The sequence below is a fragment of the Otolemur garnettii genome, unplaced genomic scaffold, assembly GCF_000181295.1.
Source record: "Otolemur garnettii isolate 467f Iridium unplaced genomic scaffold, OtoGar3 scaffold00044, whole genome shotgun sequence".
Classification (NCBI taxonomy): domain Eukaryota; kingdom Metazoa; phylum Chordata; class Mammalia; order Primates; family Galagidae; genus Otolemur; species Otolemur garnettii.
This window is the reverse complement of record NW_003852439.1, coordinates 1,308,863-1,320,930: the sequence shown is the minus strand read 5'-3', so window position 1 is coordinate 1,320,930 and position 12,068 is coordinate 1,308,863. Positions and strand designations below refer to the sequence as shown.

At 41.4% G+C, this 12,068-nt stretch overlaps 1 protein-coding gene across 1 annotated transcript in view; it reads left to right on the top strand.

Annotated features, from left to right (window-relative positions):
• The window catches only part of ACSM4 (acyl-CoA synthetase medium chain family member 4), a 30,468-nt gene extending 19,000 nt beyond the window's left edge, over positions 1–11,468 (top strand). Inside the window, exons 6-13 of the mRNA XM_003790699.1 lie at positions 2,439–2,518; positions 4,264–4,387; positions 5,339–5,419; positions 5,550–5,651; positions 6,491–6,618; positions 6,714–6,813; positions 10,091–10,210; positions 11,382–11,468. Coding sequence (XP_003790747.1) covers positions 2,439–2,518; positions 4,264–4,387; positions 5,339–5,419; positions 5,550–5,651; positions 6,491–6,618; positions 6,714–6,813; positions 10,091–10,210; positions 11,382–11,468 — 822 coding nt within the window. The remainder of the gene's footprint in view (positions 1–2,438; positions 2,519–4,263; positions 4,388–5,338; positions 5,420–5,549; positions 5,652–6,490; positions 6,619–6,713; positions 6,814–10,090; positions 10,211–11,381) is intronic.
• The last annotated feature ends 600 nt before the right edge of the window (positions 11,469–12,068 follow it).

Genomic DNA, 12,068 nt, shown 5'->3' with positions numbered 1-12,068 from the left:
AACTCCTAGGAAGAGATTAACGACGAGGTTGCCTTTCTCCCAAAGCAGCTCCTTTCATTCTCCCTCTACCCTGAGTTTCTCATGTCATTAATTCTCTGACCCAATACTCTCCTGGAAACCAGCCTTGCCTTCTCAGCCAGAGTCTGCTAGATTGAGATATCAGATAACTCTAATTTTTTTAGCCTTTAGAAAAATGCAATTCAGGCTCAGCACCTGTAGTACAATGGTTAGAGTGCTGGCCACAAACACTGAGGCTGGCGGGTTCCATCCTAGCTGGGGCCAGCTAAGCAGCAATGACCACTGCAACAGAAAAATGCCAGGTGTTGTGGCGGGTGCCTGTAGTTCCAGCTACTTGAGAGGCTGAGGCAAGAGAATTGCTTAAGCCTAAGAGTTTGAGGTTGCTGTGAGCTGTGATGCCACAGCATTCTACAGAGGGTGATATACTGAGTATCTGTCTCAAAAAGAAAATAGTTACTGAAGGCAATTATTTTTCAACCATGAAAAATCAATTAAATTTTAAAAAAATACAGCTTGGAGCCTGTGGCTCAAGTGGCCAGCCACATACACATAAGGTGAAGGGTTCAAATCCAGCCTGGGCCTGCCAAACAACAATGATGGCTGCAACCAAAAATAGCCCGGCATTGTGGTGGGTGCCTGTGGTCCCAGCTAGTTGGGAGGCTGAGGCAGGAGACTCGCTTGAGCCCAGGAGTTGGAGGTTGCTGTGAGCTGTGATGCAACAGCACTCTACCCAGGGGGACAACTTGAGGCTCTGTCTCAAACTAAAAAAGAAATACATATTATTAAATATACACCAGACTGTGTGAATAAAAGCTGTTCACCCTGCTGTTGTGCTAACTGGTCTGACAAGATGGTTTAAGAGTCTTGACAGAAATCTGGGCTAACCTAAGAATGGAGAATTTTTTTTTTTTTGAGACAGAGCCTCAAGCTGTCCCCCTGTGTAGAGTGATGTGGCATCACAGCTCACAGCAACCTCCAACTCCTGGGCTCAAGCAAGTCTCCTGCCTCAGCCTCCCAAGTAGCTGGTGTCACAGGAGCCCACCACAACACCCAGCTATTTTTTGGTTGCAGCCATCATTGTTGTTTGGTGGGCCCGGGCTGGATTCGAACCCGCCACCTTAGGTGTATGTGGCTGGTGACTTAGCCACTTGAGCCACAGGTGCTGAGCCAGAATGGAGAATTTTAAATCAAGTTTACAAAGTGCCCTGAAATTGGTAAGTTAACTTTGCATTTTCAAAACCTATATTTGTAAAAACAAGAAGGATACTTATGCTCTACAAAGAGAATGCATATATTTAAGGGCTATAAAAAACCTCTATAGATTTATGCTAGTCTTAAATTTATACATGGAACTTCATAAAAACAATTAGAATCTAGGGAGCAGGTACCCACAGTAGAAATGCTCACTGACAGATTAAAGTTACGTTTTTGGGGTTTTTTTGAGACAGTCTTACTATGTCGCCCTCGCTAGAGTGCTGTGTCATCATGGCTCACAGCAACCTCAAACTCTTGGGTTTAAGAGATTCTCTTGCCTCAGCCTCCCAAGTCGCCAGGACTACAGGTGCCTGCCATAACGCCCAGCTGTTTTGTTGTTGTTGTTGTCATTGTTGTTTAGCAGGCCTGGGCATGTGCCCAGTGCCCTAACCACTGAGTTACAGTACCCAGCCTTCACAGGTTTGGGGGGGTTTTTGGGGGGGGGCGGGGGCTGGGTTGGAACCTACCACCTCCTATATATGGAGTTGGCACCCTACTCCTTTGAGCCACAGGTGCCACCCAGCCTAGATATATTTTGAGAACCTTCTCCCAAATGCTTAAATTGAATACAAATTGTCAGTACATTAGGTGACATAGTGGAACTTCTCCAGAAAGAGAATTTTGAAAGCATTAGTATTTCTCTAGATTTAAGATGCCTCAGTCATTATTTGATGTAAGGAACTGGTGGTATAGGGAGCCCAACAAATTTTAAGCAATTAGGAAAGGCCTGAAAAATGCCTGTTTTCTGCATTTATTCAATCCACCAAAATGACTGGTGTCTTTTACAGGAATAGAACTGGAAAGGTCCATAGTTTAGCTTGTATTCCCAGTGTCTGTCTGCACTATCTATAAATATACAGTCAGAAGGTTATAAGATTCCACCAGGAAAGGAAACTTGTACAGTTCATACTTTGGCGGGGGGGGGTTAAATTCACTTGTTGAGTTTGTGTTTGTATATTTCTATAACACATATCTATTCTTTTCGGTGAAATTCTCAGCAGATATCCAGTCACTAGTGATACCTGGTAAATAGTTCCTTTCTTATTCCTAGTAGTGACCTTGACATGAACACATGTTAATGAAAGAGAATGAGAGGCTATATATTAGCTGTAGTCATTGCCTTTGACAGACCACTTCTGACATCTGTGTCTTTGTCCATCATGCAGACACTTACCACTTATCCCATCACGACCCTGTGCAGCGCTCCCACTGTATTCCGGATGCTTGTGCAAAAAGACCTTACGAGGTACATGGGAAGAAATCTCTATTTGAAGTACAAACAAAGGCTATCCAGCATCACAGATCTCTCCTTTCAAGCACAGAGTAGCCCAGGATTTTTCAATCATGCCACTATCAACATTTTGGGCCAGATAATTCTGTGTCATAGTGGGGAGATGGGTCATAGGTTGGGGAGATGGCTGTCCTATGTGTTACAGGACAGTGAGCATCATCCCTGGTGTCTACCTATTAGATGCCCGCAGCACCACCATCCCCCATTTGTGATAATCAAGAATGTTCCTAAACATTTCCTAACATCCCTAGTGGACAAAACTGTCGCTCGGTTTAAGAACCACTGAGAATAGCCACTAGGGGCAACCAGACATTTTCCTGGGGACGACTAGAATCCTACAGTCCCAGAATTCCCGCTGGAAAAACTATGTCCCCTAGGGTTTCTTTTAGAAACACTGTCATTTAAAATCAGTCATAAAAAAAAGAAAGAAAGAATCTCAAGTACATTTATACTGCCTTAAAGAGAAGCTGATGGAGTTTATGACCTGAAGGTTATATTCAATTTAGCCGAAGCAGCTGAACATGCAGTAGGGCTGCAATGCATTTTTATTTAACCACCTCAATACATGAGGAAAGAGAATAAAGGAGAGAAACACAATGTAAGCAGTACAGGCTTGTCCATCCTCTGTTCTCTTCCCAGGAGGGAAAGTTATGAGAGACAGAATCCAGCAGATAAATGTTGTTTTCCTCGTCAGTGTCAACTCCTTTGTGGCCCCCAACATGTGAGACCTTGCTCACATTTCAGGGGTAATTCAAGGACTATTCAAGGGTTATTTTGAATAGGTCTGATTTGTATTTTACCCACATCCCTCCACTCTTTTAGCACCTCACTGTATGAGAACAGGCTGGTCCAGCAAGGCCAGTGGTTGAAAGCTCAAGCCCTTAAAACAGGCAGGGTTCTACTACTTAATAATAGTGTGACCTCAACATTCAAGATGACCTTGCTATACCTCCACCAACTCCATCCATAAGACAGGATTAAGACCCACCTCAGAGGGTCGTGGAAGAATTCAGTGCAAGCACCTGCTTCGTGAGATCAGCTTGACAAGTGGGAGGAAGTGCATGGTACAGAGTATCCAACCAGCCCTTTATTATTTGGGAGGCCTTTGGCAAGTTTTTTAACCTCTCTGAGCCTTAACTTCCTCATATGTAAAACAGAAGTTGTGAGGATTTTAAGAGTACTCCTAAAGCCTTTACATGTCCAACAGAGCAATGGCTTAATCAAGATCAGCTATGGCTCGTTTGGCTCATAATAAGCACCTAGTGTAACTATCAGCATTTTCTCCTATAAGAGCTGAGTTCTCCTCTACCTAATTAAATGGAAGCGCTGTCAGGAGTCTTTGTTTTCATCCCCAACCCCACATGCCCTCCCAGCCCCATGCCTAGAACAATGTCTGGCAATACAGTAGCTGTTTGACAAATATCTGTATTACACATGTGTCCCTGAAGCCACCCATAAAGTCGCCATACATAGGGAAAATGGAAAATTGTAGCTAAGTGTACTTTTACTTACCAAATATTCATTACAAAATTTGACAAAGAGGTGGCTGACACATAGAAAATATTTTCTAAATATTTTACAAACTTCCTTAAGACTTTAGTCTCCTATCTCCTAGACTTGTTTCTAAAACGTACTAATAATCTTGCAATGAAAGACACTCAGCTTTCTCTCCCAAAGACCTCATGCAACTGTCTTTCCAGATACAAATTCAAGAAGCTGCGGCACTGCCTTACAGGAGGGGAACCACTCAACCCAGAGGTGCTGGAACAGTGGAAGGCACAAACCGGACTGGAGCTGTATGAGGGCTATGGACAGACAGAAGTGGTATATTAAAAGGGCAAAGTTTACATTTAGTATACATTTAGTATATTGGGGGGTCCTTCTATCTCAGGACTGTCAACTGAGCCCCTGAAGTGCCCCCATCCTGCCCTCAGTTTGTGTGGAGATTTCTGGAATATCTCCTCTCCCCTGAAGTTACCAAAACTTGTGACTTGCCCAATTAGGTCTGGCTGAAAGGGGACTATGACTATTCCATACAGTCTTCCTACTTCCCAAGCAAGAGAAATCTCAGTGGTATGGGGGTGAGTGAGGTTCAGAACTAAGCAGCTCATCTTTCCACTGTGTTGGAAAGAACCCTCTGATACCCTCTGTGGGGAATTTATTCCAAGATGCATGTAATGGAGTCTGAAGGGGTGATTTTCAAAACAGCAGCAGTAGCAGCAACTGGGAATTTCGTAGAAATGTAAATTCTTAGACCCCCCCCCCACACTCCACACCCACCATATCCAGAAATTCTACAATGAGGCCCAACAATCTGCATTTAAACAATGCTCCATGGGCGGCGCCTGCAGCTCAGTGAGTAGGGTGCTGGCCTCATATACTGAGGGTGGCGAGTTCAAACCTGGCCCCCACCAAACTGCAACAAAAAAATAGCCAATGTTGTGGTGGGCGCCTGTAGTCCCAGCTACTCGGGAGGCTGAGACAAGAGAATTGCCTAAGCCCAAGAGTTGGAGGTTGCTGTGAGCTGTGATGCCACAGCACTCTACTGAGTGTGACAAAGTGACTCTTTCTCAAAAAAAACAATGCTCCAGAATCTCAGGCTTGATTTTGATACACCCTCAAAGATGAGAACTACTAGTCTAAAATAATATATTTCAGAAGATAAACTTGCATACTGGAAAAATCTGTCAAAATTGAATCTCAAGTTTGTCCTGACATAAATAGCTATAGAAAATGAATTTTTGTATACTTACATAAAACATATCCTCTCAATAGGGAATAATTTGTGCCAATCATAAAGGACAAGAGATTAAACCAGGCTCTATGGGGAAAGGAGTACAACCCTATGATGTCCAGGTGGGTTGAGAAAACATCTGGTTCAATAAAGAACATGTTACAGTTTTCTGCTATTCCTTATATATTCACAATCTGTTTTCATTTTGTAACAAGGAAAATGTAAGAACCTGAATCGTTTCTTTCATTCTAGATTATAGATGAAAATGGCAATATTCTACCACCTGGCAAAGAGGGAGAAATTGCCCTCAGACTAAAATCTACACGGCCCTTCTGTTTCTTCTCTGAATATGTGGTAAGAGAATATAAAAAGTGCAATTTACACCTCAATAAAGACTAGCGTCCAAATTTTATATCCACCATGTCTTGAGCAAGTAATGATAAAATCCAGGTTTATTTCATGAACTGTAATACAGGGAGAATATCATCTATCTCTGAAGAGTATCATAAAGATTAAATTCCAGGCTCGGCGCCTGTGGCTCAAGTGGCTAAGGCACCAGTCACATACACCTAAGGTGGCGGGTTCGAATCCAGCCTGGGCCTGCCAAACAACGATGGCTGCAACCAAAAAAAATAGCCAGGCGTTGTGGCAGGCGCCTATGGTCCCAGCTACTTGGGAGGCTGAGGCAGGTGACTTGCTTGAGCCCAGGAGTTGGAGATTGCTGTGAGCTGTGATGCTACGGCACTCTACCCAGGGGGACAGCTTGAGGCCCTGTCTCAAAAAAAAAAAAAAAAGATTAAATTCCATATGTAAGACACTGTCTGTAATGGTTGTCCTCCAACAGGAAAACTGGACAGGCATGGGTAGGGGTGGAGATAGGGAGGTGCTAGAGGTAGAAGAGAGGCCTACATTTTATCATTCTCTTTCAGATCTTTTATATTTTATACTGGGAACTACCTTTTTTTCTTTTGGCCGTGGCTGGGTTTAAACCCGCCACCTCTGGCATATGGGGCTAGCGCCTTACTCCTTGGAGCCACAGGCGCCACCCCTGGGAACTATCTTCCTTAAAAAAATTTTCTTTTAGAAAATTTTCTTTTAAAAGTAGGATGTATAATGTACTTGTCACTTCATGAGTGCCACATCCTGTCTCTATTCTGACCAAACTAACCCCAAATGCCATCTTTGATTCCTAGGACAATCCAGACAAAACTGCGGCCACATTAAAAGGAGATTTTTATGTCACTGGAGACAGAGGTGTGATGGACAGTGATGGGTATTTCTGGTTTGTTGGCAGAGCTGATGATGTCATTATATCCTCTGGGTTTGTACACTTGCCACTTTTTAAAATCAGTGCTTTATCAGAGAAAGAAATCTACTGGGAGGATAGAGTTATCAAACGCGTCTTTTCCTCTTCAGATACCGTATTGGGCCATTTGAAGTGGAGAGTGCACTCATTGAGCACCCAGCAGTTGTTGAATCAGCTGTCGTCAGTAGTCCAGATCCAGTCCGAGGAGAGGTAGAGTGAATGTCATTCATTAAAGTAGCAACTTCATATTTTCAAGTTCTGTCCTTTTGACAACTGAAAAGACTAAATCAAGAGTGGTCATTTAATTCTCATTCTGAGATATGCATGTGGCAAAACAGTACACAAAACTTCACCAATGATTTGTATAACAAAGAGTGTGTCTTCTTTTGGTGACAAGTAACAGAAACTCAACTCAAAATGATTTTATCTAGGTACAGCTACACCCAAGGTTCATGTGAAGCTGGTAAGACTTAGTCTCCATATTTGACTCTGCTATTCTTTATGCTGGCCCCATTTGAGTGGGTTCTTCCTACCTGATAGTAACAGACTCCAGACTTACACAGTGGAACAATCCTCCCAGCCCTACAGGAAAGGATAAAACTCCCCTTTCAGACATTTTAAGTTAGCTCTCAGGATCTCATTTGCCTATCTTAGATCACATCTCTAACTCCTGTGGTCCAGGAAATAGTATATGCTGACTGGCCAGACCTGGGTCATGTGTCTGTCACTGGGGGTAGGGGTTGGTGTCAACCCCACAGAGAAGGTAGTAAAGTAATACTCAATAGGAAAAGCACAGTTCTCCTACTAGAAAGGTGAAACAGATATTGCATAAGCAAAAATGGCAGATTTCACTGAACGCACAGTTGTCATGGAATGCAGAATACATTTTCTCACAGAAACAATGCAAGAAAGAGATTGTGGCCAGGTTCCCAAATAGGTCCCCCAAGCCTATTTAGGACATAATGAAAAGGAATTCTGGCAATGACAAAAATAGCCTTAGTTCCAGGAGGAAACCCTTTCCTCATGGAAGTTTCCTGCAGACTCAGCAAGTAGGGAAATTTCAAAACCAATTATCTATCCTCCCCCATCTCCTTCTGTACTTCCCTCTTCAGAGATGTTGTGGATACTGTGTTCTTACTTCCTATACACCCTCCACTCTTCTTTCTGTTCCATTCTACAAGAGTTTCCTCCTGCCACTATTCAATATAACTGATTTCAGCTGAACAGTAGAAATAAATACCAAGTAGAGTCAATGTATGAACAATTAATAATTTAAACTGTAAGTGGAAAAGAACCCAAACTCTATAAAATAATAGTTAAAGAGGATTATTCTGAGCTAAGTATGTGTAACCACGACTGGGAAGGCCACACCAAAAGAAACCACGAACAAGTGGTCCCACCGTGATTGGGTTAGTCTGACTGTCTATATTTTAGGGAGACAGGAATTACACATGAGATCATAAATCAGCACATGGAAGGTGTATATTGGTTTGTCCCAAGAAGGCAAGGACATCTCAAAGTGGGGGGCTTACAGTTTATATAGGTAGGTTTAAAAAAAAAGCCTTGGAATATTTTTTGAGAAAGTCTCATTCTGTCACCGGGTGAGTGCCGTTGCTTTAGTCTAGTTCACAGCAGCCTCCAGCTCCTAGGCTTAAGCAATCCTCCTGCCTCAGCCTTCTGAGTAGCTGGGACTACAGGCCCACACTCAGCTAATTTTTCTTTTCTTTCTTTCTTTTTTTTTGAGGTTGAGTCTCCCTTTGTTGCCCTTAGTAGAGTGCTGTGGTGTCATAGCTCACAGCAACCTCCAACTCCTGGGCTTAGGCAATTCTCTTGCCTCAGCCTCCCAAGTAACTGGGACTACAGGTGCTCGCCACAACGCCCAGCTATTTGTTTGTTGCAGTTTGGCCAGGGCCGGGTTTGAACCTGCCACCCTAGGTATATAGGGCTGGTGCCCTGCTCACTGAGCCACCTTGATTTTTCTATTTTTAGTAAAGATGGGATCTTGCTTTGCTCAGGCTGGTCCTGAACTCAACCTCGAGATCCTCCCACTTTCTACCTCCGAGAGTACTAGGATTACAGGCATGAACTACCCAGCCCAGCCACCAGCTTGAAATATTTTAGGGAAGTTTGTTATTCAGAGACAAGCCACCAGACAGACTCAAGCAATCTGTTAATTGATGACCTGTGGTTCTGGTTTAACCTTTATTAAGGTTAAACCATGGCTTTAGGCCTTAACATGAGTTGGTATCTTATTATTACAAAGCATAACTCCAGAAGGAAGGGGGCTTAACTAGGCATGTCTGACCACCCTTCTCAGGGCTGGCAACTCAGCTTTTTCTGGGGTCCCCTTGGCCAAGAGGTCCATTCAGTTGACTGGAAGTCTTAAGATTTTCTTTCAGTTCACAGAACTATGCTTCCTAATTTCCATAATTATTTCACTGTTTTTTTTTTAATATTACAGAGAAGTAAACAATGTAAAGCCAAGAATAACCTCTTATAGATAGATCAATCCTTCCAGAGAGGCGATTTCCCAGGATACAGAATCTTTCCTCCATTGGAACTCCCCAGACTCTATTTTTTATTTTTTCTCTTTTTTTAAAATTTCAGATTAATATGAGGGTACAAATGTTTAAGCTACATTGTTTTCATTTCTAAGGTAAAGCTCAAGTTGTAGTTGAGCCCTTCATGGGGGGTGGGGGTGGGGTGGGTGCTGAACCCTCTCTCGGTGTGCACATTAGGTGAAATCCTGCCAGTCACCCTCCCACCTCTCCCTCTCTCCCCTCGCCTTCCCCTCACTAGACTATACTTGTGTTTTTCTTTTGTGTGTTCTTGTAGTTGTTTATATATTGGTTTCATATTAGCATTGAGTACACTAGATACCTTCCCCCCCCCCCATTCTTGATATACTTTACTAAAAAGAACATGTTTTAACTCTATCCAGGTAAGCACAAAAGATGCAAAGTCTCCATCTTTTCTTATGGCTGAATAGTACTCCATGATATACACATACCAGTTTGTTAATCGATTCATAGGTTGATGGGCACTTGGGTTGATTCCACATCCAGACTCCCTTTAAAGTACATGTTCCCTATAACCTCCATGTATCCCCTCCTACATGCTTCTGACAGTATAGGTTTGACAGAGCAAGTGGTCATCTGAAAATCAAGGACTGCCCGTATAATAAATAGGACCAGCCTGGTTGAAATGTTAAATGAATGTGTGACGTGTAAATAGGACTCAGCCATTGGCTTTACTGATGCCTTTACTGAATCACTGCACTCCTCACTTTCACAAATCATTTACCTGGAATTAGATCTCAAAGTCTTACTTTATAATTGTATCCAAACTTGTTCAGAGGTGATCTCTGCCCTGTGTAATCATCCTTCAAACTGCTGTTAACAAATTCTAAGTACCTATTTTCAACATTGTTTCTAAAACCTTGATGTGTCTGAAAAACAAACAGCAATAATTGATTTTCCTGTTACAGGTGGTGAAAGCTTTTGTTGTCTTATCTGCACCCTTTAAATCCTCCAACCCAGAGAAATTAACTCTTGAGCTTCAGGATCATGTGAAAAAATCAACTGCACCTTACAAATACCCAAGAAAGGCAAGTACTTTGCCCAAAAGTTAAGTTTGTGTTATCAAACTAGGGCCTAAGCTAGTAGAGATTTGATTAGAGTTTGACTTTACAGTAGTCCATTGTATGGGTAGAAAACATATTTTCAATTTGTTTAGCCCAGAAAAGTTTACTTTAAAATGTTTTATTTTAGGACACTATAAATGCATGATCAACTAAAACTTTTTACCAACTCTGCACTAATAACTACAAAGAATCTAAGACTAACTAGTCTTATTCCGTATCAGAGTTTTAAAAATGGTGGCAAAGACCATGTGCTTTGTCTTTAAGGATAGAACCTAATTTACCTATCTTAGCATCCTTGGCCCTAATACACCTATAAATTCAAAGTGCACGCCTTTAAGTATCAACAGATCTCACTGAAGTCTCAGAAAGAAGACAGTATCCAAAGAACTATGAAATCTTTCCAGAAACCTTCTTCAAGGAATGATTTTAAAATAATTCTATATAAAGGCACAGAGATGGCACTGTAATTTCTTTCTATCCCTGGAATCCCATAGGTTGATACTGATTGATCCTCTGCATGAGAATTGCACTTCAGTTGATACCATTTTAGCCAAAAGGTAGTTAATTTCAACCTAAAAACTACTAACATTTTCTCCATTAAATTCACTATTAATGATTCTGATTTTTCAGAAACATTGTTTGAGGGCATTTTAAAATATGATAATCTTGAGGAAAAAAGAAAGAGTTTTTACAGTCAAGTCAGAATAAGGGGAAAATTGTATATACTCCAAGTATATACTCCAATTTTCTTTAAAAAAATCCCCCTGAGAACCTCCAGGACCCAGCTCTTAAAAGCTCAAAAGCCATCTTTTCTTTCTGCATTTAGGTGTAGCCTCTGTTTCTCATGGGTAGTAGAGACCTGGGTCCAGTTTGAAATAGAGGAAAGCAATGGGGTTGTTTAGTTCTGGCAAACGATTCAAATGAATTTGTGCTAAACGCCTTTAAGATGGAGCTACACTGTCATGTTCCTTAAACGTGGAAGTTTCTGGAGCTCAAAAAATTCAAGGAGCTTAGGCTAAGACAATCTTGACTTTAAAATTCATCCTCAAAGTTTCATGAAAGTTCTCCACTGTAATGACAGTAGGAGGAAGTCAGAATGAAATCAAGTGTCTCATAATGTTTTTCTGTCAATTAGGTGGAATTTGTTCAAGAACTCCCAAAAACCATCACTGGAAAAATCAAACGCAACGTGTTAAGAGACCAAGAATGGGGACGAACATAGCTTAATTAAGAAAACTGACAGATTAGGTAGTAACAAAGTTGCTTTCTTTTAGCTTTTGCTTCCTGATAATTCAGTGACTACTTTAAGTTCTAAGATTTTCCCTGGTTGAAAACTCAGCTCTGTTTTGTACTTAGACAAAAAATTAAAATGTAAAAATATAAAAATACATAGATAAAAATGTTATGATGACCAAACTGAAAAAGGTAATGATTATAATAACTGTAGTGTTTAACTAAGAAGGTATCAGATGATTACTTAGAAAAGCAAAGTACACAAGGAATCTGTATTTCACTTAGCTTGTGCCTCCTTATTCAAATTAAAGAACAGAACTATTCTAAGAGAAATGCTCAAGACACAATTTCTTCAAACATCTTTATGAAACCAAAACTTTTAGATTAAAATATTAAGTTAAAATGGGAAAATAAACAATAAATTTAACAGAATTATGTGCTCTTTTACTGTGCCTCATTTTAAAGTACATTCACTATAGGCTTGGTGCCTGTAACTCAGTGGCTAGGGAACCAGCCACATGCTCTGGAGCTGGCAGGTTTGAACCCAGCCCAGGCCTGCCAAACGATGACAACTACAAGATTAACAACA